Source organism: Chlorocebus sabaeus, chromosome 5, assembly GCF_047675955.1.
Source record: "Chlorocebus sabaeus isolate Y175 chromosome 5, mChlSab1.0.hap1, whole genome shotgun sequence".
Taxonomy (NCBI): Eukaryota; Metazoa; Chordata; class Mammalia; order Primates; family Cercopithecidae; genus Chlorocebus; species Chlorocebus sabaeus.
The window spans coordinates 77,989,866-78,016,480 of record NC_132908.1 but is presented as its reverse complement, the minus strand read 5'-3'; the positions used below and the strand labels follow the sequence as shown (position 1 = coordinate 78,016,480).

Below are 26,615 nucleotides of genomic sequence, written 5' to 3'. Positions count from 1 at the left end.
AGCTGACACCCACACCGTGTAAATGACTGAAACGACAACGTTTCATTCTTAAATCAAATCAAGCTGTATTGATAATGCTGATTTAGCAGGAACCACTCTAAAAATCAGAAACAATTAGAATGCCTTCCCCATCGAATTATTTTATTAGCTTAATTAAACAGCTTAAAGATGATTCATTTTGTGTGGTACCCTTCTAGAAAATATTTCAAGTTTTTAAATGAACTTCCAATACATAAAACAAAATTAGTTTAGCATATACACAAATTTCAGATCAAAATACAACACTCTTTCTGTTTTCTTACAGTTATAAAATCCAGTCAATACAAACTACATAAAAAAGATAAAACACTTCCACTGATCCTTGGTACAAGAGAACAGCATGATGGCAAAACGTTCCCCAAGCACAGGTCCTGGGTTCACGAGAAGGGACCAACCCCACAATATACTGAAGCATGGAAACAAAGTGCGTGCCACTTAAGTTAGGTTAACAAATGCTTTTTGCATCAGTATTACTTGTAAACCATAAAGCAACTTTTTAAAAGAAAGGTTATTAATTAAAAATTACTTCTGACTGCTAAATTTCTTACCAGCAAGTGAATAGAAAATTATTCCACAAAACAAACTAATACCTTTGGACCACAGGATGTGAGACGTGACATTTCAATGAAATCAACTTAGCACAACTTCTCTACTATCCTACTGAACGGGGAGTACAATATTACAAGTCGCAGCCTTCTAGCACTTCCAATATTTTGAACTTTCTAAACCTGCCTTCCATTTAGCTATTATTTTCATTGCAAATCCCTGTTTTTCAGGAGTAGGACTTTATTAAAGATAGGATAATATCACACACAATATAATCTTAACTGAATATGTGTCTAAGTAGAATATTTGGAATTCTACTAGATAATCAAGTTGCAGGATTTAAAGGAAATACTATTCTGCAGGTCCCATGTCGGAAAACACAGATATGTCCAACAGGTTTGTGTTGAACAAGATGAGTTTTGGTGTGGTATTTATATGGTATTCATGGCATTTTCCTTATAGTATTCAAAGCATCAAAATGACAAATCACAACTGCTAAAACCAGTCTTGGACAAAGGTGACAGTCACATATTCGAGGGTCCAGCACAACACTGGCATGAGCCAACAGGAGCCATGCCGGCTACCTGCTGGGCCAGGGACCACTGCAAACAGCAGCCCTGAATTCGGGAGGGTCAAATCGAATTTACGAATCTTGTCTTCAGAATTTCCTTGACGGTTCTCTTTCATGGCAGAAGACCCACACCCGTGATGGAAAATGAAACAATGTACACACTTCTAGCGTGTCATGAATGGACCTCACTCACAGATCGGTACAGACATCACCGTCACTAGTAACACACCAGGGAGTCTGCCCGCGCCTACCTGAGGAGCATCTGCGATACCGTTTCTGATGAGGACGGGACTGTGCGGAGGCGGGCAGAGCGAGGGGTGCTTTTGTCAGCTCTGCTGATCACTTCCAGGCTGCTGCTACACACCCCAACAGTGGCTGCAAAGGTTGTTCAAAACCTCTGCTGAAGCCACAGTGATGACTGGATGGTTGTCACAATTCACAAAAGGTACGACACAAAAAACAAAGGGGTATCACCATTATGTCGCCGGCGAACTGAAGAGGTCCAAGATAGAGGAACTGAACAAAAGCTGAATTCAAAACGAAAAGAACCCCAATGGCAGAAAAAGCCACGAATTATTTAATTAAGCAAGTTGTGCTAATAAATAGCCTGTGCTTTTCTTAACTAAAGGCCACTTGATAGATCTCCCAACATAAAATTTTTATTCAGATTATCTTTGTTTTCATGGAGAGCTTGAATTTTGAGGTACGATCTAGGAAAAAGATGTTATCACCCACACAAATGGAAGGCTTACTTCTTTATTTCTTAAGCTGATGATATCCTTTTGCCTGCCCCATGTACCAGATCCTACATGGTTTTTTAAAATAAAACGTAAGTCAATTTCAATGAGCACATGCTAGACTAACAATACATTTATTTTCTGAAGTTTCTTTTGAAGCACAAATTTCTTTTAAAAAAAGTATGAAAAGGTGGTCTCTCTTGTAAATAAGCAGTTCTAGTTTCCGATCCCATCCACGATTTGGAACACAGTGTGTTTTAAAGTCAGAGCTGAAGAGGAGAGAAGGAAACAAGGGCCGCGCTCCGCTCTGGTGAATGCGAGCTGGAAAGGGACGGAGGAGAACCCACACGGAGGCTCCCCACACGGCTCTGCGAACGGATGTGGCAGAGGGCCTGTCACATAAGAGGCCACCCGGGTAGAGCACGTCTGGGAGCGCGGGGTTGCGCAGGGTGCTGAGGTAGTGAGTGCGGCCTCTGCCTGCCTGCTCTCCCAGCTTGGAGGGGAGCCCTGAGGGCCTCTGGGGCCGGCCTGGAAGGTGTCATTCTAGCCTACAGGTGCCTAAGGGGCTGGGATGTGTCCTTAGTGGTGCCTCCGAAGGGAGAGGCCCTGGGCCTGAGTTCTGACCTGGAGCCTTGGGGACAGATCTGACTCTCACAGCCAGGGCCAGCTGGTTGTGGAAAGTGCTAGTATGAAGGTCTGCTTAGGGATCTCTGAGGCTTCTGCTTTGGGCATTGTGTGGTCCGAGGAACCAGAAGAGCTATTCTTCTCACCTCCCGCAACCCGCCCCAACCACACCTTTCTTTTCCTTTTTATTTTGGTTACATAACTCAAGCAGTTAAAAAAGCAGGACGGAAGAGGGTTGGGACAGAGGAGCAGAGGGCAGGGTGGGAAAGCTATCCCAAGAAGACTGAGTAAAAGCAACGACTCCAAACACGGCCAAAGTACCCTTCCTCCACCTTGACGGCAATCCCTAAGCCGGCAGAGAAAGATGCGCCGACTGCCAAGTGCCTGTTTTCTCAGAGATCCCACCCAGCAGGGTCTGTGGGGAGCCACAGTGGAACATGGAGAGAAAAACCAACGCTGGTTCGAACGAAAGCTCATTCACCAGTGAAGGAAACGGGGAGAAGACACAGCCGGCAAGCTCTGAAGACGTGGCTTGTACCTCAGCCTATAAACCTCTTATGATCACAATCCCGTGTTTCCCCTATTTCTGAGCAGATCTTTTTTTTAATTTTTTTTTTTTTAATTTTTTATTTTTGTGAGACAGAGACCCCCTCTGTCGCTCAGGCTGGAGTGGAGTGGCACATTCCTGGCTTACTACAACCTCCACCTCCTGGGGTCAAGTGATTCTCCTCCCTCAACCTCCCGAGTAGCTGGGATTACAGGGGTCCACCACCACACTCAGCTAATTTTTGTATTCTTAGTAGAGACAGGGTTTCACCTTGTTGGCCAGGCTAGTCTCGAACTCCTACATCAAGAGATCCACCTGCCTTTGCCTCCCAAAGTGCTGGGATTACAGGCGTGAGCCACTGCACCCGGCCTGAGCAGATCTTTTAGAAGGCAAGAGGGGCCAGGACAAACAGGCAGAGGCTAGTGCCCTCTCCTCCGGAGCCGAGAGTAAAACTGCAGTAGATTTTCACCAGAGAGGAGGACAAGACAAAACCATGACAACAATCAGGTCCCTTGGTGACGACGTGCCCCGTCAGCAAGGCTACCGATCTGGACAGTGGGAAGGTCGCCGCACCAACCTCCCCTAGGGCAGGAGAAACAGCTGGCTCACGTTCAAATGCTCAATATCCCACCCACCCCACCAAAACGTTTTCCTGAAATTTCATATAGCAATGTTCTTTCTTGAACCAAGACATAAGACTTTACATTTAGCCATTAGACTGTGACGAGTATTGCAGATCTAACACCCAACACGTCTCGCCCAGCACTCTTCTTTGCCTTCTATATTTTTATACAAGTTATGGATAGAAATGTCAAACAGGATGCTGCTAGAGTAGCTCACCTTAAGTGATCTTGCCAAAGATCCGTTCTTACCAATACTGTCTGAATATGGCTATTCAACCGACTTTTTGGTCCCTTGTTAAATCCTAGTTCTACTTCCTTTTCTTTTTTTTTCTTTTGAGATGGAGTTTTGCCCTTGTTGCCAAGGCTGGAGTGCAACGGCACCATCTTGGTTCACCGCAACCTCCACCTCTGGGTTCAAGAGATTATCCTGCCTCAGTCTCCCAAGTAGCTGGGATTACAGGCATGTGCCATCATGCCTGGCTAATCTCCATGTGGGTCAGGCTGGTCTCAAACTCCTGACCTCAGGTGATCTGCCCGCCTCGGCCTCCCAAAGTGCTGAGATTATACGCGTGAGCCACCGCGCCCGGCTGTTCTACTTCCTTTTCATATTCAGAGATCAAGAATGACTTTATCAAATGTCTTATTGAAATCGAGACAAGCTGAGCACATCATATACTCCCACCTCTGCCAGTCTCATAACCTAACCAGGAAAAGATGCGTATGATATGATAGAATGATTAAGTAGTTCACTTGTTGTACGACTTTGTTAAATAACCTTCTTTATGCAAAGGTACCAAAGTTCCACACACACAGACACTTGCACAAACACACATGCACATACACACAAGTACTTGTAACACATATTTGTTTTTAAATTTCATGTAACATCCAAGTTAAGAAAGCATAGTTTAGGTCTACTGATCTAAAACAGAGACATAGGAAATATCTAATTTCTTTGACCAATATAGATTACTACCTTTGCTATATCAATGAAAAAAAGAAAAATTCAACTTTAGTAAAGAGTTTTAAGTATTACTGGAGAATTTCACTGGGCATATTCTAAACAAGGGTTATTTATAACTCTATGTATTCTAAACATGTATTTTGGGCTGTTTCAGCTATCTAGAATTGTCTTGAATTTAAGTATGAGAGATGTAGGAGAGAGGTGGTACGGGTCTAGAAAGTAAATCATTTTCTGGCTGGAAGCTCACACCTGTAATCCCAGCACTTTGGGAGGCTGGGGCAGGCAGACTGCCTGAGCTCAGGAGCTCGAGACCAGCCTGGGCAACACGGTGAAAACACATCTGTTAAAAAAATACAAAAAATCAGCTGGGCATAGTGGTGCGCACCTGTAGTCCCAGCTACTCGGGAGGCGGAGGCAGGAGGATCCCTTGAACTTGGGAGATCACGCCACTGCACTCCAGCCTGGGTAACAGAGCGAGACTCTGTTTCAAAAAAAAAAAAAAAAAAAAAAGAAAGTATTTTATGAACACAAGCATATAATACGTTTACTTGTATATCATGTGGCAGCAGATGCGAGAATGCAGAAAGCTATAAGGCCCGGGACACTCAGTGCAGGCAGCCTTGGCCTCACCCACAGGGCCTCCTACCACCCCATGTTGAGAGGTGACATAATCATGGTGGCAGCAACAGCGGTCACTGCATGCCAGGCGCTCTCCCAAGTGCTTACAGTCATCACCCAGTTAATCCTCGCAACGACCCACAGAGGTAAATCCTTCTGCTATTCTTCTTCTGCATAAGAAATACAGCCTTGGGGTTAAAGAGCTTCTCAAGTCACAGAGCAATAAGTGTGGCAGAAGCCCCCAACCCCAGATGCACCTGACACCAAGGCCTATGATCTCAACCACTGGGTTTGCAAGGAAAGTATATAAAGATGATTGCCTGAAAATAATTAAAATAACAAAGTCTGGGGTTTAAGTTGAAGGAATAAGCCTTTGTTCTAATGGAAATCACTTCCAGGAAATGTCTCATGTCCTGAGCTAAGTCAGTCTCATGCCCTGAGCTAAGTCAACAGGGTGCTAACAGATTGTCACTGGAGGAGAAGTTTTGCCATTCTACTATTGAAAGCAAGCCCTTTACTCTGAAAAGCACAAGCATAAAAATTAAATCTTATTAATGCTTAAGGACAGTTAAACTTGGCTATACGTGGTACAACTTAAGCACCAGGTAAAATATACCAAGTATGCCAGGCTTTTAGAAATGGGCATAACTCTTTCGGCCACGGCATCACTGAAGTCCTCCATTTAAGTAGGGCTGTGTACGACTGTGCCCTGAAACTGGGCATTACAAGATCTCCCGGGAGGAGGAGTCTTGCCTACCACTGGTGAGCCTCCTCAGTTCCTTCCTCCTGACTTGGGGACCAGGCAAGCTGACAGACAGTAGGGAGGATGGAGGCCACCACGTGCGGAGTGCAGACGGCGCATACCGGAGGAAGTTGAGGGATGTTCCACGGACACATGGAACAAATCACATCATTCATGATTTTAAGTATCATCCAACTCTATATAGTTCTGCCAACCTCAACTCTGCACTTAGGGAACACTTTGAGTGAGGAGGAACTTAGCAATGAGCAGATTTTCATCAAAATTAAAGATTTTTGGGAAGTAATAGCACCTTATAGAAAACGAAAAAAACAGTATCCTCAAGCACCCAAATCCCAAATACTGGGTGAGATGACAGATGGACACATTTTCTTGTCTGATGCTAACAAGAATGGAAATCGAGCCCTCTGTTTTACACAGCAGTGGCGTTTAAATATACTACTTTTCTGCATTATGAAAACACAGCCTTTTAAAGACTCTTTAAAGTTCAAGTTGAGTTTCAAGTAATCATTTTGCAGCAACTCTAGGAGAATTATTGTTCCTCCTGGTTGTAAGTGCCTTTTTTTTTTTTTTTTTTTTTAAGTAGTAAAATGGAAAAGAGGCCTTAGAGAATTGTATTCCTCAAGGCCACTGACTGCCTGCTTCCAAGCTTTTGTTAAAGAACAGAATGTGTTGAATTCTTCTAAGTTGGCAGGGGATCAAGCACAACACGACATAATGAGGTAGCTGAGAACAGAGTTTTTCCTATAAACACAAAGAACAAGTGAATGAGTGCATGTAATTCATCCAATTAAACAGGAAACATGATAAAGCAAGTTACTACAGTTGTATTTAAACCAAGTTCACTGGTATAACTTGAAAAAATTTAACCCAAGGTTCTAAGGTATGCCTTATTCGTAACTGATGAGTAAAAACAGTAAAAATAAGGTACCCAAACCTACTATTTGTACTGAAATGCTAAAAATAAGATCCTAATAAATATAATTCACCAACCAGAAGACAGAAGAACCTACGTTTGGGATGTGAATGATTTGAAATGGCTGCTCATTTACGTGGATCCTATTCAGTGTCTAACTGTTCACTTTATCTTAAGGCAGTGGGTCCCGCGGACTCTGTGGGTTGCCATTCTTTTCCACCTGTTCCTTCTCTAATTCAAATGACGAATGTACAATTTCTGGTTTTCTTTCAATGTCTGCAGGGAAGGAAGCTCAACAACTTTGTTGACCCAGGAAGAAATTAATATCAACATTTATAATCAGGCCAAACTTCAGTTGAGTAGTGACTTTAAAAGAATTAGTTTTAATCTCATCTCAAAAAAAAAAAAAAAAAAAAAAAAAGGCTGGGCGAGGTGGCTCACACCTGTAATCCAGCATTTTGGGAGGCTGAGGCAGGCGGATCATGCGGTTTAGGAGATCGAGACCATCCTGGCTAACATGGTGAAACCCCATCTCTATTAAAAATACAAAAAATTCGCCAAGCGTGGTGATAAGCACCTATAATCCCAGGTACTGGGGAGGCTGAGGCAGGACAACTGCTTGAACCCAGGAGGCGGAGGCTGCAGTGAGCCGAGATCTCGCCATTGCACTCCAGCCTGGGCGACAGAGCGAGACTCCATCTCAGAAAAAAAAAAAAAGAGGGGGCAACAGACATTTCTGACTAAATAATTATATAATGCAGTTTTATTTATTAGATGTTTAATTTCATGAGAAAGGGAAGGAGTTTAAAAATCCACTCACTTAGAGAATTTCAATGACAGAACTAAAAAAGAACAAACTTTCTACTGAGCGTGGCGGCTCATGCCTGTAGTCCCAGCTGGGTCTCCACGTCTGAGGCCAGGAGTTTGAGATCAGCCCGGGCAACAGAGCAAAACCCTGTTTCTAAAAGAAATTAAAAATAAATAAAAAAGAACAAACTTTCCTAAACTGTATGCATTAGACCAAACCATTTGGAAGTATGACTTAATTCCTTAGATGTCACATAAATGGAACTATTATAATGAGACAATATTGAACTATGTTTAAAATGGAAATAATAATAGGATTACTTCTGAAAAACACAAAACCTTAGCAAGTTTTACCAGCTAACTTGCAAAAAATATAGGAAATGCCTAGCAGTCAATACCACTGAGCCTTCACTGCCAGCAGGCACGACAGACCCAATCCAAGTTCATGTTCTCGAATATGGGCAAATGGGTCCCTTCTCATCCTAACACTATAAATCTCTGTAATTTCTACAAAACTACAGAAAGAGGAAAGAGTATTTCAAGAATTATTAAAAGCTAGCAATATATTTTCCTCAACATTCTAAGACATAGTTTATTTTCCCTTACTAATTACAAGGAATAAGAGAGGGAAATATACATGAAGCTCTTTGAAATAAAAAAGTTTCTCTTTCAAACACATTTTCTTCTGTTCTTATGCCCTTAGTAAATTCTTAACCTTCCTACAGCTAGCTAACAAAGAAAATCAAAGATCTTTCAGCTCATGCCTGTGCAACCAGCAAAGGACATGTTGGGGAGCTTAAATTGTATTAATACTAAAAATGATTATCCTATTATTAAAAATACTTGTATGCCTAGAAAAATCACGTTCTAGCCTCGCTGGCTGACTGGTAAGCTGATAATCCGAAGACCTGGCTTTTGCTTGTGGTTCTTGCTCCTCCCTAAAGTGAGAAATGAAGCCGTATTTATCAGGCCTCCAAGATTACCCTGGTACAATGGGGAGAGTGCCGTGCCTGTCCCAGAGGTGTGAGGATCAAAGGGGTATGTCCTGGAAAGATTTTGAGACCCACATAAAAAGAAGTCAATAAAGCCCAATATTAAACATGATCAACATTACAAGCTGTGCTGAGTCTACAGAGGGTCTCAAAAACCTGCAGAACACACGGACATCACAGGACTGTACATCATGTATGTCAGGCACTTGGCATTGTTTATGCTATCCTAGTTTCCGCTCCGTTTAGGAGGCTGGCCCATCCATTTCATTGATTTACTGAAAACCCAGTAAATCAGTCACTCTTGGAGTGCCCTTTTCAACAGAAGAACATTACTTTGATCACAAGAATCTTCTATTTATTTGTCAAATGTTTACTGACTACCTTCTCTGTGCAGGCACTGAAATTGGCAGATGACAAAGACAGGGCCCTTGCCCATCCTATAGTGGGTTTATGACCTTGAGTGGGAGGGTGGTGTGACATCTGTCTCACTGTTCAGCTCCCAGGACGGCAAGCACAGTTTCTAGTGGGTGCTCATTAGACAGGTGTTGGCGGACCCCAGGTGGGTTTTGCTACACTCAGCTGGTCTCTTCTCACTGACTTCCTGGACTCCAGTGCTCAGTAAGCCGCCAGTGGAAAAGCGCCGCCTCACCTTTCCCTTCCACCAGGTGTTTTTCACGGGGTTCCGGCATCTTTAAATTGAAACAGTCAAAGCGCCACCTCACTCTTCCCCCATTTAACCAAAGGTCTTCATCTGACCACGGGAGGCCTCTTGAATCATGAATGCCAACATTCTGGAAGGGAATACTGCGGTGTTTCTAGAATTCCTTGGAAGGTTTTTGGAATCCCTGGTTTGGTACACTGAGGTAGGAATGTACCAAATGGAACTCTAATGGGCCACAGTAGCTAAGACATTTCTCTAGAAATGAAACTTAACTACCCATGAGTAGCTTAGGTACCATAGCAAAGACAGTCCTCTCTTTACCATGTTTGTACAAAGAATGTATTTCCTATACATTGACTAGGGAATCCCCCCAACTCATAAATTATAAAAATGACACTTCCAAACCATCAATGAAGAAAGTATCATCATTAAAGTGGTAGTGCAATATAACAAAGTGTTTACAAACAACATCCAACATACCCCCAAGTGCTCTTTTTTGGTTGTTATACAGTTTGAAAAAAGCCTACGGTTAGCTATCAATTCCTTACAGCAATGAAATATTAAGCTAAACAATGTATTTAGAAATTTCTTAGCCAAATCTTGACAGTATACCAACTACGAGTTGGTAAACACTGTTTTTGATCCTTCTAAAGAAGAGAAATGCGAACACCAAGTAAAACTTATTATAAACTATAAATATTTCAATATTTACACTCAATATGAGTTTGACACCGTAGTATAAACTGAAGGTCAACAGGCTCAAGAATTTATCTGAAGCACCAGGAGACAGTAATATATGTAGTTTAGAACTACAATTCAAAAAGTAAACACATACCAATACATTTATCAGGTCAAATAGCATCACGCACACACACGCACACTCACTCACTCATCTCTCACACTTTTTCTTCTCACAGGATATAAGCACTATCAAAAACAAAACAAAAAACACTTTAAATTAAACACTTAAATCTTTGAAAAATCTAAATTTGGATGTGTTAAACAAAGAAACTACCTATTTTAGACTGCAGCCTAGGAGAGATTCTTTAAATATTCACTTATTCTAACCTGAGACAACTTTCCTTCCGAAAATAAATTGCACTTCCCCCAAAGATATTTGTATGTAAAATTTAAGACCTATCCTGAGCCACCAATCCCAACACACACCTGGTAAAAGTGACTTATCAAGAAAGAAGTATCAAAAAGTTATCAAGAAATGATGTTTCAAGGCATAAGTGGAATGTTAAAACACAAACCTGCATGAAATGAGTCAAAATTTATTTTACAATACTGAAATAACTATAATTCACAAAAAAGTCATGATTAATTTTGGAGCATAGTAAAATTAAATACAACTCTTTACTTCAACACAGTATGTGAATGCTGATATAGAGTAAAGTGACAGTTTGGCACTTAGCAGCTTTTGTTGGTTATTGCATCCCATATTATGTGGCAAATTTATTTTATAAAACATGATCTAATTTCTGCAGTTGCAGTGTCAATGAACCGAAATTAAAAAAAAAACTCAACACTATTTTTATAAAATGAATTTACCAAGTCATGCAGGTACTGATAATATTGCAAGAGGAACACATTCACTCCTAAATAATGAACTGTCTCCTTGGAGAGGCCTGGCGTAGACTGGAAAAAAAACTTTAAATGTCAGAAATTAAAAAAAGAGAATTGCTGACGATCGTGGCTTTAACTGCATGTCAGTTACTGTTTTAATGTTCCCCAATTGCAGCTGCTGAATGCCAAGGTACTGTTCTGTACAGGATATTTCACCAAAGCAAATTTAGTTTTTCAGCTATTTGCTTCCTCTAAAACTAATGTCTAGTTGTAAAAAAGAAAAATCTTCCTTTCTTTGCAGAGGCCACATAGTTTGCTTTCATTAAAAGATCTCCACAGTGTCACTACAGTGTCACTAGGAAAATGTGCAGACAACAGCTGACTGGTACACAAAACAATTCTGAACTTGGTTTTGACTGACATATTAAACATTATTGAATTACATGACTCTGCGGCACACCTGGCTTGGTGCCTCTGGTACATAAGATAAAAACCTTACACCTTCTCTAACCAGGTATCTTCTGGTTAAAATGGAGAGTTAATGTACCACACTCAACACTCTCTAGAACCCCACAGGCATAGCATCTTTCAGCAACTTTTGTAGCATTGTACTGACTTCCGGCAGGTATAAGAAAAAAAATCACAGTTAGGTCACCCTTTTTCATGTCTATGGGTGGGAGAACATAAGTCATGTTTTTCATATGCATGTTAACTGCATACAAACGTTCCATATAGGAAGTTTCTGGAAGAAATTCCTGTTCTCGATTTACAACCAAAGGATACCTTTATACATGTGTTAATAAGACAAAATGCTGCTTCTTACAGCCATATTCCAAGAGGAAAAAAAAAGCTGTAGAAAACAATTAAAAATGAAGTACTGTATATTAAATTGATTAGAAATTTGACATTGCATAAAATTTAATTTAGGAAGTAATCAAGCACTTTGAAGTCCCCGATTTCACACTAGGGTGGTGTAATTCAAGTGGAAAACAAAATATCTTACAAGATACGTTCCACGAACAAAAGACGTTTTTCCCCCAATGAGAAGTGGGGTAAAGTGAGTTGAGGTGGGACTGAGAGATAGGAAAGGAGGGAAGGAGGAAAAGATTAATTTGCTCTACTATGAACAGAATGAAATTAAGTTGAGGTAGTTTATTCTACCAGCCAAACTTTACTCGTAACACAATTTATCTAAAACTCTCACTAGCGAATGCCACTGGGAAACTTCTATTACAAAGACTAGATTCTTAACACAGATTCGCATTCTAAGACAAGCTTTCAAACCCTAAACAGTAGTAAACAAGACTTTGTGTGCTTTCAGACAGGTTATGTGAAAAAGTTTTTGATCCCTATATATTTTGTCTGGATAGCTTTTTTGTGTTTTTTTAGCCATAGCAGACCTTTATTATTTGTCTGACTCAGGTCTTTCTTTTATAAAATCTCCTACTCACTAATATCCTCATACTTAGAAAATGGTTTTGTTCATTGAGAAGGCAGAATGGCACTGCAGGAGACCCTTCCCAGCTCCACAGGTACTACCCCAGAAAGGATGCGTGACGTGTCTTGATCTAAGTCAACACAGAAGTGAGCAACTTCTTTCAGTTCACATGAGGGCTGCAACCTGACTCATCAATTTACTGAAGCTTTACATTACTAAGATAAAGTTATAAAAGAGCAATTTTCTCTTCATTTCAATTCATTATGATATAGCTTTAAAAAGATTCTTAGGACAGAGTACTAGGAATAAATGGAGACTAACTGGCATACGGTCCGATCTAACATTGTAGGCACAAACCTTAATTTGTTGGGCAGGGTTAGGCATAATATATCCTTCCAAGTGCAGTGGAAAAGCAGTCTTGGCATGTTTGGATATGTTGATTTGCATATATGGATTTTGTTTGTTACCAAAGCTACGTATTTGAACACAGCAGTCAGACATGAGTTCCCTTCAGGGAAAATGCACCTTAGTATTTTAACTTTGATATTTTACATGATACCAATTCCCACTCCCTTTTCCTTTTGATATTTACTAGCCTCCATTGTCTACAGCTGCATCTAACTGGAGGAACTCACTCCTCCCAGGTAGTTCTTCAACAGTTACGTGTTCGCCCAAACAAGAGCTGAAGCTCAAGTTTGTAAGCATCATAAAGCCACCAAAGAGTTACCATACCAAAGCCCAGCACAGAGTGAGTTCAGCTGCCATCTCTGCTCTCCCTTCGTAGCTAGGTTATGGTGCCCTTGGGTCAGGATCTCGCTCTCTGCTCTGCTTCCTCCTCACGGGGAATGAACACGAATACGGAATAAGCCTTGCTGAAGCTGCAGGCGGAAAAGCTTGCAATTCGCAATGCGTAAGGCTGCACACCCTGTGCGGCGAAGGTCGGATGGAAGGAGTGGTTTAGTGTGGTGCCAGGTTCCTGTGCTTCTTTTAAACTCACGCACGTAGTCATAATTGGTACCTAAGCCACGGAAATAAGCAAGGGTGAGAAAACGTACCCAGAATCACCAGGAAACAGTTCCAAGAAAATCACCATAATACTCTTACCTGTATCAAGATCTCCAATAACATAAATACTGGCTCCTATAGGTACAGCTCCATAAACAAAAGAGGAACTGGCGGGGATGCATAAATTCTGGTCGTTAAGATAGATCCACCTGAAAACAAAGCCGATGCACAAAATTAAAGAAATCAAAAGGATGACAACAACGTCTCGGAAGACTGACACAGCAAACTTGGTGAGTCATCAGCAGTATCAGGCACTGCGCCAATCTCGACCCCATGTTCCACTGCCAGGTAATCGCCGACATGCTGCCAGTTGCTACAGATAGGAGTTTTGTCTGTGCTAGAATGAAGCATGTATTGAGTCATAAACAGCATGTGCTTTCCAACCTGCTTCTGCTCAGCACAAGGTTTCTGAGATTCATCCATGCTGTTGTTTACACCTGTCATTCATTTCTGTTTATTTCTAAGCAGTATTCCATCATACGGATGTACCAGAATTTGCTGGTTTTTCAGACAGGCTCTCCCTCTGTTGCCTCAGGCTGGAAAGCAGTGACGCGACTATGGTTCACTGCAGCCTCAACCTACCAGTTCAGGTGATCCTCCCACCCCAGCCTTCCAAGCAGCTGATATTACAGGTGTGCACCACCACACTCAGCTAATTCCTGTGTGCGTGTGTGTGTGTGTGTGTGTGTGTGTGTGTGTACATTCATAAAGATGGGATTTTGCCATGTTGCCCAGGCTGGTCTCGAGCTCCTGGGCTCAGGTGATCTGCCCACCTCGGCCTCCCAAAATGCTGTATTACAGGCGTAAGCCACAAAGCCCAGCCCCAGACTTTCATATTCATTCACCTGTTGATGTTCCAGTTTTTGGCTATTATGAATAAGGCTGTCAGGAACATTAGAGAGCAAGTCGTTTTTGTGGACTTATGAAATTGCTGTGCTATATGGTAAGGGTATTTTCTACTGGAAAAAAAAAAGTGCCCCACTGCTTTCCAACGTGGTATGTCATAATTTTGCATTCCAATTAGCAATGTGTGAGATTTCCAACTGCTCAGTATTACTGTGAGATCTCAGTATTATATTTTTAATTTTAGCTATTTTAACGGCGTACACTTCCCTGAAGATTAACGATGTTGAGCATTTTTGCATGTGCTTACTGGTCATTTTACAGATTTTTTTTTTTTTTGAGACAGGGTCTCACTGTCACTCATCCAGGTTGGAGTGCTGTGGCGCAATCACAGCTCACTGCAGTCTCAACCTCTTGGGCTCTAGTGATCCTCTCACCCCACCCTCCCAAGTAGTTGGGACCATAGGTGCACACCACCACACCCAGCTAAGGAAAACAATTTTTTTTTTTCACAGAGATGAGATCTCACCATGCTACCCAGGCTAATCTCAGGTTCCAGGGCTCAAGTGATCCTTCTGCCTTGGCCTCCTAAAGTGTTGGGATTGCAGGTGTGAGCCACCATACCCAGCCCTATTTTATGTTCTGTTATAAAATGTCTGTTAAAAGGTTTGCTCATTTTAAAACTGGGGGCCAGATGTGGCGGCCCATGTCTGTAATCCCAATACTTTGGGAGGCTGAGACAGGTGGATCACTTGAGCCCAGGAGTTCAAGACCAGCTGGGCAACATGGTGAAACCTTGCCTTTACAAAAATTACAACAATTAGCCAAGTGTGGTGGCATCTGTCTGTAGCCCCAGCTACTCAGGCTGAGGTGGGAGGATCGCTTGAGTTAAGGAGGTCAAGGCTGCAATGAGTTGAGATCACACCACTGCACTCCAGCCTGGGCAAAAGTGAGACCCTGTCTCAAAACAAAAAAAAAGGACGTAGCAAGACTGTCTCTAAATTTTTTTAAAATTGGGTTTACTGTCTTCTTATTGAATTGTCAGATTCTTTATATCCTGTGGATACAAATACTTTTAGATACATGTATTATGAATCTTTTTCCCAGTATGTAGGTTGCCTTTTCATTTTCCTAATGGAACCTTTTGAAGAACATAAGTTTTTAACTTTGATGAATTCCAATATATCCTTTTCTTTTTTTTTTTTGAGACGGAGTCTCGCTCTGTCACCCAGGCTGGAGCGCGGTGGCCAGATCTCAGCTCACTGCAAGCTCCGCCTCCCGGGTTTACGCCATTCTCCTGCCTCAGCCTCCCAAGTAGCTGGGACTACAGGCGTCCACCACCTCGCCCAGCTAGGTTTTTGTATTTTTTTTTTAGTAGAGACGGGGTTTCATCATGTTAGCCAGGATGGCCTCGATCTCCTGACCTCGTGATCCGCCTGTCTCGGCCTCCCAAAGTGCTGGGATTACAGGCTTGAGCCACCGTGCCCAGCCTCCAATATATCCTTTTCTTCTTTTACTGTCACAGTTTCTGCGTCATTCTAAAAAATCTTTGCCTACCCCAATACGAAGATTTTTCTCCTATGCTCTCTTCTGGAAATTTTACAGTTTTCTCTTTTACATTTAGGTCTATGATACATTTCAAGTTAATTTTTTGTGTCTGGCGTGAATCACAGTTCACTTTCTTCCATATACATAGCTAGCTGTTCCAGCACCATTTGCTAAAGGCTTTTCTTTCCTCCACTACATTGTCTTGGCACCTCTGTTGAAAATCAATTTAATAACCACTAAAAAGATTTAAGGCTCTATGAAGATGTTGGTCCCAGAGCTGAGGCAGAGAAAATATAAGAGGGGTCTGGGGCATCCTGTCGTGCCAGATAGGAAGTGCTTAAAAAAGGATGGGGGTGTGTCAAAGGACGAGGAAGCCACGGTGAAGCAGCTCCTGACAGCCGAGGCTGGAACTATGTGAGCATGAAAATCAGTAATGATGGTGCTGGATTTATAACTCAGGGAGTAAAATAAATATCCATGAATCCATATACTACAAATAATTTGAAAACATTAACAGGAAAAAGGGACAGGTTTCCTTTACTGAAAAATTCCGATTCATAAATGCAGAGGAATGACGGAAACAAAATCATCACCAGGCAAACACCGCCGTAATGACTGCTGCAGGCTAGGTCTACCAGTGGATGCTCAAATGAGTGCCTGAGAGTTTCAGGAGAAAATGGTTTTGCAAATTCTCAAATTATCTCCACTAAGATGTTTATTAATCACAACAAGAAAATCAGTTAACTTTCCAGTGGAGAAATTTAACACATACCACCTCAACCAAGTCATCAAGGTTAACGTCACCAGCAACAAGGCACATCAATGTGTTCTCCCTGATATGATGCAGAGAAGTGCATGCTACGACTTCTGTGGTATTGCCAAACTACATAACCTCAGTCTAATTGCAAGAAATCATTAGATCAATCCAAATTAAGAGATCCTACCAAAAAAAAAAAAAATGAACCAATAACCTTCAAGAGGATGAAGGTCGTGAGACTCAAGGAAAGAATGAAGAACCTGCTGGGTGTGGTGGCTCACGTCTGTAATCCCAGCACTTTGGGAGGCTGAGGTGGGTAGATCACAAGGTCAAGAGATCGAGACCATCCTGGCCAACATGGTGAAACCTCGTCTCTCCTAAAAACACAAAAATTAGCTGGGAGTGGTGGCACGCACCTGTAGTCCCAGCTACTCGGGAGGCTGAGGCAGGAAAATCACTTGAACCCAGGAGGTGGAGGTTGCAGTGAGCTGAGATGGCGCCATTGCACTCCAGCCTGGCGACAGAGCAAGACTCTGTCTCAAAAAAAAAAAAAATAAAAATAAAAATAAATAAATAAATAAAATATAAAAAATTAAAAAAAAAGAATGAAGAACTATCACAGATTAAAGGAGTCTAAGCAAACACAGTATCTGAATGCAATGTAGATTCCTGGATTGGATCTGGACACTGAGAAAAAAGACATTAGAGGACAAGCTGGTGAAACTCCAGTAAGTCTGTAGTTTACCTAATAATTCTTGACAATGTATATATCCTGGTTTTGATGCTTGTACTACAGTCATGTAAGATGTTAACACTAGGAGAAGCTGAGTGAATGACTTATTGGGAATGAGAACTCTTTGACTTTACAACTTTTCTACAAGTCTATAATAGTATTCGAAAATAAAAGTTTTTATTTCTTTTTCTTAAAGAGTAAATCTAGACCCTGCTAGGTAATAATAATGTTCCCTCAGGGAACAATCGTCTGTTAACAGCTAAAAGGCATAGCTAGGTCACAGCGGACTTCAGTAGGATCTTGGGAACGCATCTAAATGGTCTTAAGAGTAACCAAGGTCCAGGCCTACCCTCACTGGAGGACACAGTCATATGGTCATCACTCCATCATCTCTAACTCTATGCTGTGAAGCAGCCAGGGCATCTCAATGTCAAATAGAAATGTACAATTATTTCCCAAACAGCACTACTTTTATTTCAATGAACACTCCTCCTAGACTCTTCTAAAGCAGGTAGCTTCCACATTTAGAATTCCAATAAACACAGAAGCCTAATGATCACAGAACAACTCAGAAACAAAGCTAAGCACCATGCTTCTAATGCCATTCATCTAATATTTGATTCAACTAACATCTGAATGTTGATAGGTGTCAGGTAGTTTGCTGGGACTGGGATATAGATTTTGGCCCCTGCCTCCCAAATGCCTCCAATAAAATGGAAAAGGGAAAAAAATCTAAAAGCTTGTGCTGCAAGTGAAAATGGAGGCCCTGAACACAACTTTGAAAGAAAATGTTTGAAAAACATCACACTACAATGCTGGTTTATTCACATTTCACATCTTTAGGCGTAAACATAAATAACTACACCTCAGCATTTAAGTTCTTCCCAGATTCTGAATCAAACCAACTTAGTTCATCCCTGGAATGATTGTATTAAGCTAAAGAAACTGGATTACATAGATGATCTACTAGGTTTTGTCCCAAGCACATCAATGATTCAGTTTCTGGGTTTCAGAAAAATAAGCCTAGGTGATCTATTTTAGGTAAAGACGAGGCTTCAAATTAAACAGAACTAATTTGAAAATTTAATTGAATTGCATCTTCAGGTGTGGCTGCTTATAAAACAGGTATAAAGGGCCATGAGGTTTTACATGCCACTCATCCTCTCACTGACCTGAACAGTTTAGCTGTCCCAGCCTGTCTCCTCATCGGTCCAGTGAGATACCAGATACCGTCACCAACCTCAAATGATTGTTGTGAGGATGAAATGAAATACCAATGTAAAGTATTTTGCATAGTTTCTAGTACTTAGAAGGTATCATTAAACGATAGCAATTTTTGCAATGAAAAAGGCAATATCATGTCTTCAATTACAATGTTTTCAAACATGGGCTTGTCAGTACTTGGGGGTTATAATGATGCACCCTCTGGTAACTCAGAATTAAGAATGCTCTGAGACTGAAGCTTTAAAATACAGCATGGATTACAACAGTGAACTTCAGAGACAGGGAAGTAGAAGGGGAATGACAGGAAAGGAGAGAGGAAGAGAGCTACAGAGGAAAAGAGGGCAATCAATTGAGGAGAAAGGAGAGGAGGAAAGAAAAAGAGAGCTATCGTGAGGCATCTCCTTCCAGTATGGCAGAAGAAACTCTTCAAATGGCTCCTCAGCTGCTGCAAGTGTCAGCTGTAAACTCTGGACAAAATACAACTACCTGAGCACTCTGGAAACTGAAGAAAAGCAGGTAGATTCCAGAAAGCAATGGAAAGTTGATTGAGCAAGCAACCCGTATGGACTAAGTTCCCTGTTTCTCGGTAGCTTTCTCTGAAGGCAGCCTCACGGGGGCAGCTCTGGGTAGCTAAACCCCTACAGAAAAGATAGCCATCTTTCTGGCTACAGGACTCAGCAATCAGGAAAAGGGGTTTTGGGGCAACCAGGATCTCCAAAGTGTGAGTGGAGAACCTGAGAAAGAAGAGAGGTAGAGAAGCACCCCTCAATTTGTGCGCATCCACTCATCTCAAGTCTTCAACTAACCCTGGAACCACGTATGCTTACGACTGAGGCTTCGAGAACTGGATTGAGATTTCAGCTGCCACCCATGGCAGGTGGCACGGCTTGCAGTTTATGTCTAACGAAGTCAATTGCTGACTAAAACTCAGAGCAACACTCTAAAGCAATATAAGAAAATTGAAGGCCTCAATAACATAATAGTAACCACATCCAGGATCCAGTCTAGAGTTTCTCAACAAAAGAAGGCCAGAAAAATGAGAACCCATTTCTCAAGGGAGCAAACAATCAATAGACACCAACTCTTGAGATGACTCAGATACTGGAATTAACAGGCAAGGACTTGAACACAACTACCACAATGATGCTCAGTATGGGAAAGAAAAACATGCTTGTGATGGAAATATAGGAAATTTCAGCACAGAAAATTCAGAAACCTAAAAACAAACTACACAAACATTTTAGAATTGCTAACATAATACTTGAAATAAAAAAATTCACTGGATGGAGATAACAAAAGAAAGCAGCAGCAAACAAGACAGAGAAACAGAAACCATCCAATCTGAAGAAGGAAAAATGATACTGCAGACTGAATGGTCATGAAAATAAAACATGTCAGTATGTCCAGCTAGAATGGTGCTCTGTGGAAAGCTGAAGGCTTTCACTGTTTGCCTTAGAAAAGCAAAAGATCTACCATAAGTAATCTAGAATTCTACCTGAAGAAGCTAGAAAAGAGTAAAAGAAACCCAAAGTAAAAGGATGGAAGTAATACAGGTGAGTGTAGAAATCAATGAAACAGAAAATACTATGGAGAAATGAACCACGTGTAGAAGCTGGTCTTCTGTCCACAGAGGCTGCAGACTGCGGCAAGGCTGGGGACGAAAGGGCCGCTCTGCCGCTGTTGGCTGCCCTCCTCTCACTCCTCCTGTGCGTGCTCCTACCAGCCTGCAGGAGACCAGGGGTGCACACTCTCCAGCTTGTTTCTCTGGCCCCTGGCACCCTGGTGCTCCGCTCTCCAGTGGCCTCAGCACACACACTTCCAATGGGATGAATCTCGGCCTGGTGGGGTGGGGAAGATACTTTCTAATTTGTTCCCTCCTCAGGTGTTTTTCCTCTGCCCTAAAGGTAGCAGCTATACTTCCTATGTTAGCTATTTCTGCGGTTTTCAGTCTTTTAGTAGCTGACTGTCTCTTACTAGTGATAATTACATATATTACATTTTCCCTATTCAAATGACTGGTGTGGTTTTTGCCTCTTGACTGGACCATGACTGAAATAGATGTGGTTGGGGTGGGGTTCATCTCTTATCCTCTAGTTCACAAGTCTTACTAAGGCATCTGAAAGTACCTGTTTCTTCCCAACCATCAGATACAAACAGCACAATGTGGTCAATGGGGTAGACCAATGAGATGTTTTGTGGAACATCATGATGATTAAAGTATCTGTGGACTACTACACAGCAGACATTAGCCCATTATATATTAGTTGACACAGCCCCGAGGCAAGGCTGTGCAGGTGTACTGTTGCCCCTGACAAGTAAAAGCAAACTGCTTCTGGTGACCCTTGCAAATTGGTATGAAGAAAATACATTAGCCATGTCAATGGCTGCCATACTAAGGCTGGGAACTGTGCCTCATAAAGATACAACATTTGCGTGAGGATATTACATCTGAGACAGAATCTGGGATCAGTATGATCATCTGATTAAGTTTATGAATGCTTTTGCTGTGTGCATTAAAAAAGCAAAAGATCTACCATGAGTAATCTAGAATTCTACCTGAAGAAGCTAGAAAAGAGTAAAAGAAACCCAAAGTAAAAGGAAAACCTAAAAACAAACTACACAAACATTTAAAAATTGATAACATATTGTTTGAAATAAAAAATTTCTGCCTGTAATCCCAGCACTTTGGGAGGCCGAGGCAGGCGGATCACAAGGTCAGGAGATCGAGACCACAGTGAAACCCCGTCTCTACTAAAAATACAAAAAAGTAGCCGGGCGCGGTAGTGGGCGCCTGTAGTCCCAGCCACTCAGGAGGCTGAGGCAGGAGAATGGCGTGAAGCCGGGAGGCGAAGCTCGCAGTGAGCCAAGATCGCGCCACTGCACTCCAGCCTGGGGGACACAGCAAGACTGCGTCTCAAAAAAAAAAAAAAAAAAAAATTCTAAGATTTTCCGAGATCCGTTTTACTTTTCTACTTTTTCTAGGTGAATTAAGTGGGGATGTGATAGGCATCACCTCTCCTGCATTTTCTAGTCTTTGATGGTGGCATAATGTTTGCAGATTCCCCCAGGATGCAGTACTGCTTCTGGTTTTCTATTTTGGTAGAGAAGGAAAGTTCCAGGGACTTCCACTTAGCCCCTTTGTTGTCACAGTGGCCCCCAATCCATGTGTCAGAGAACCAGTATGGTGATTCGGCCAGTTGTCAAGTATGTCTATTCTAGTTATATATTCAGGAATCAAAAGAGGAAACTGACAGACCTCAACTTCAAAGAACAGTTAATATAACTCATATACTGTAAAAAATGAAGTAGAGGGGCATCCAGGCTAAGCAAATGCACGGAGGCAGTAAAACACAAGAGGGTTTAAAAAGTGAGCTGGAGTATAGGACATGTGAAAGAAAGATACTAAAAAAGGGTGAAACTTTTTCTTAACTTCAAATCATGGAGAACCGTGAGTAGGTGGCTAACCACTATTATCTTTACTTGGTAAGCAATGGGAAACAGTCAAGAACTTTGAGAAGGGCAATCAAAAACTCTGAGCAAAAAGTTTTTGTCAGGTTCGTCTTTCAAAACCACAAATGAGTAACTGCACGGGCAAGGCTGGCCAGAGGCTAAAGACACTACACAGATGAAGGAGTGACTGTGAGGGTAGCAGCGGGGCAGGGAAGGTGGGAAATGTGAAAAGTGCTACTGAGATTTAAAAAAGGACCAGACCTGGCAACTGATGAGTTGCAAAGTACAAGACAGAATTCAAGATGACTCCCTTTTTTGAGACAGGGTCTTGCTCTGGCACTCAGGTTGGAGTGTAGTGGCATGATCACAGTCCACTGCAGCTTCCCAGGTTCAAGTGATCCTTCTGCCTCAGCCTCCCGAGTAGCTGGGACTATAGGCACGGACCACCATGCTCAGCTCATTTCTGAATCTTTTGTAGAGACAAGGTCTCACTATGTTACTCAGGGTTGTCTTGAACTCCTGGGCTCAAGGGATCCTCCCACCTGGGTCTCTCAGAGTTCTGGGATTATAGGTGTCAGTCACCGTGCCCGGCCAAGATGACCCTTTTTTGAACATGGATGACTGGGAGGATAGTAGTGTTACTAACAGAATAGGGACACAAGGAACAGAAATAGAGAAACTGTCATTCTGGGTATATGACGCTGTTGCTCTGACTTGGTAATACTTTATGGCAGTTTCTTTGCTTGCCTTTCAAGCAGTTTTGCTTTTATTCAGAAAAACAGAAAAGAATAAGATACGGCCTTTTTTTCCCGGAAAGTTTTAACCTAAAAATAGGGAACAAAGACAGGAAAGACAAGAGATTACTTAAAAACAATCGACATGGTCTCCAATCGAATACGGACTGCTCATCCGGCAACTACAGTTTCCACGCTCTGCCAATGTAACACATTTGCATCTGATCTTTTAAGAAATAAACTACTCCTACATGTTGTTTTGTTCTATCAATAGTTATAGGAAAGCCTACATTTTAAAGTCAACCTAGTGTGGTAGTTGAAAAGGTGGACTCTGGGGCCAGAACGCCTGAGTTCAGATCCCGCCTCAGCTCCTTGCTCCTTGTTTGTCTGTGGGCACATCGCTCACCCTTTCTGTGCTGTGATTTCCTCATATGGAAAATAGGAATAGTAACAGTACCTACATACACTTCAGAGTGCTGTTTTGAAGATTAAATAAATACATGGCATTTGGTGTTGTATGTGTGTTTAATGTTATCTAAACATGTTAGAATCTTACATTGATAAGATAAATTAACAGCTTTCTTTATTCTATTTACAAACATTGGAGAGCTTAGGAATAAGGAACCAAATATACATGAATTTTATTTGGAAGTGCTTTTATGTATTTATTTATTTACAGACAGGGTCTCACTTTGTTGCCCAGGCTAGAGTGCTGTGGCACAATCTCGACTCCCTGCACCCTCCACCTCCTGGGTTCAACCAATTCTCATGCCTCAGCCTTCTGAGCAGCCAGGACTACAGGCGTGTGCCACTAGGCCTGGATAATTTTTTTTTTTTTTTTTTTTGTACTTTTAGTTAGAGACAGGGTTTCACCATGTTGGCCAGGCTGGTTTTCAACTCCTGGCCTCAAGTGATCTGCCTGCCTTGGCCTCCCAAAGTGTTGGGAATATAGGCTTGAGCCACTGCGCCTGGCCTGGAAGTGCTTTTAAATAGCAAAGAAGGAACAACAGTCTTATGTTTAATTATTATGAACTTAAAGCAAGTAATAGTTGTATTAAAAGCTTATCCACTACAAATATGTAACAATCTGATAGGCCAGGTGTGGTGGCTCGTGCCTGTAATCTCAGCACTTTGAGAGGCTGAGGCGGGCGGATTACGAGGTCAGGAGTTTGAGACCAACCTGGCCAACATAGTGAAACCCTGTCTCTACCGAAAACACAAAAATTAGCCGGGTATGGTGGTGCGCGCCTGCAGTCCCACCTACTCGGGAGGCCGAGGGGGAAGAATTGCTTGAACCCGGGAGGCGGAGCTTGCAGTACGCTGAGATCACGCCACTGCACTCTAGCCCGGGCGACAGAGCGAGACTCTGTCTCAAAAAAAAAAAAAAAAAAAAAAAAAAAAAAAAAAGGCCTCCACCCCTTGGGCTGTCAGCCCTCCCAGTCATGTAACAAGGAAGGAAAAATGTAGAGAAGTCTGAAAATCGGCCCCACTACAGCAAGTATCCTCTAAACTTCTCTCTAATAAACTTTCCTAAGATAGTCTATTCCTATAATTAGAAAAAAAGGCTACGCAAATATCCTAAATTTAAAATACAAGTTAGGTAGCATTTACATGCATTTCCAGCATCTTTGTAACTGCTCACTGACTGCCTTAATCTAAAACAGCATGAAATTAAACATTATGTTATGGCACCCTCTTCTGGTAACATAACTGAACTACTCAAATAAAATTATGGTTAGCATACCAATTTCCCCTTAGGATTTAAACATATTACTGCAATAAAAATACCGTTCAGTGGTTACAACAATAAAATGCGTGAGGAAAGAGAGAAGACATCGAGAAGGATGTTATTGACTCTACAAGACATATGTGGCACTTTTCAGAGGTTTTAAGAATCTCGGACACCACGCTTTAGCCACTTAATCAACATTTTACTAAGTATCTGATACAAGCAGGTAGGATGTTGGAAGCCAGGATACAGAGCTGACGAAGGTGGACCTTGCCCTGAAGTTGCTTGCAGTTAACAGTTACAACCCCAGAGAGAGACTTGTCTGGAGTGCATGGGATCACAGATGAAGGGATTTAAATCAGAGTAGAAGGTGTGAGAAGGCTTTCTCCAGGTTTTGATAACTAAGCAGTTTTGAAAAAGGCCAAGCTAACTGGATGCTCAGCGGGAAGGAAGCTTTTAGGCAAGAAGCAGCATATGAACACAGAGCTGAGACAATCATACTTGATTTCGCAGGGGAAAGTGGCTCAGTGTAAAGTATCCAGGTTAGTAGCAGAAAAAGCAAAGGCCATATCACAAAAGGCCACATATGCTAAGTTAAGGAGTTTATTTATTTATTTTTCTTTGGAGAACACAGGGTCTTGTTATGTGGCCCAGGCAAATCTCCAACTCCTGGGCTCAAGCAATCTTCAGTTTCTACTTTCCTAAATGTTGAGATTACGGGTGTGAGCCACCACGCCCAACAAGGTAAGGAGTTTTAAACTTTTTCCTAAAAGCTATAGGGAGCCAATAAATGATTTTAAGCAACTAAGTGTCAAGATCTGATCTACATATTAGAAATATTTTCTATTTAGACATATTTTAAGTGACTAGCACTTGTGAAGTCACTGAATAAATACCTAGTATGCATTAGACATATCTCCTAAACCCATAATTTAATAAAGTGACTGAAAACAAAACTAAACAAAGCTAAAATACAACTTTGAAAGCACAAAGAAAAAGTTGCAGTAGCTACGTGAAACCATTCTTAGTTACCTTTTAAACTCGTCATGGTAGAACTCGGACTTGCAAGTTACCATCTCGCTACCCTGGGCGTCCTCACGACTTCGGACTCCCCCAAACACATACAGCTCCATAGCAACTCCACAGGCCACTGCTCCAAACCTGAAAGGCCACACACAGCGTATCAGGCACAAGCAGTACAACGCGAGATCTCACTCCCTCGTTCCTCTTATGCTGGTTTAACTCTGCAGCATTACTATGTAGGCCTTCCTTTCTCAGGAAATGCCAAGTCAAAGAAAAGGCTACTCTGAAAGAAAAGAACAAAACCCAGGCAGGGTAAGGGCTCCAGACCCAGCGAAGAGCGAGGGAATCTACAAAGTCCACCCACATCCGTGTACCTCCTCTCTTTCAGGGGGCATATGGCAGTCCACTGCTGGGTCCTGGGATCATAACACTCCACAGACTCAAAAAGCTTTCCATAGGAGCCTCCACCCATGGCGTAGATTTTCTTTTTCATAGCTGCATAGCAGCCGATCTGAAAGTAGAAAACAATGGTGGGGGAGAGGCAACATTTCTCATTCAGGTTAGGTGGTGCCCATCACCAGGGTAAACTCTCACACACGCCCACCTTCCTATCTTGGTGTGTGGCTGATGACAGGGAAGGCAAACTACCAATAAAGGCAGACTTCTATAAAGTTAATTCTTTTAACACTATCAGTTATATTAAAGGTTTATTCAGGATATGAAGACACATTAAGTTTAAAATCCAATGTGTACACAAACTAGTTACCACAAAATGCGATCCTCACCTTTCTGACCATGGTCAAATCAGGTTGCTTTGTCCAGGTTTTAGAATAAATATCGTAACACTCCATGGAAATCAGCTCCTTTTCACCATCCTCTCCTCCCAAAATGTACAGCATCCCATCTATCTCCACAATTCCGAAGTTATGTCTTGCCTGAAACGACATCAGCGATCTCTGAACATGCAAGGCCAAGGATCATATTAAAAGCTAATATTCATATACTTAATAAAAATTAGAGAGACATAAAGATGGCAACAATAGACACTGGGGACTCCTAGAGCAGGGAGGCAGGGAGGAGAGCAAAGGCTGAAAAAC

At 41.9% G+C, this 26,615-nt stretch overlaps 1 protein-coding gene across 2 annotated transcripts in view; it reads right to left on the bottom strand.

Moving 5' to 3' along the window:
• Positions 1–43: 43 nt before the first annotated feature.
• GAN (gigaxonin) overlaps positions 44–26,615 on the bottom strand; it is a 75,070-nt gene continuing 48,498 nt past the window's right edge. For both annotated transcript variants that reach the window (XM_007994178.3, XM_073015597.1), the window contains exons 7-11: positions 26,304–26,453; positions 25,893–26,029; positions 25,528–25,656; positions 13,517–13,626; positions 44–13,430 (exon numbers count right to left, since the gene is read on the bottom strand). In XM_007994178.3, the coding sequence (XP_007992369.1) occupies positions 13,249–13,430; positions 13,517–13,626; positions 25,528–25,656; positions 25,893–26,029; positions 26,304–26,453 (708 nt within the window). In that variant the 3' untranslated portion in view covers positions 44–13,248. The remainder of the gene's footprint in view (positions 13,431–13,516; positions 13,627–25,527; positions 25,657–25,892; positions 26,030–26,303; positions 26,454–26,615) is intronic.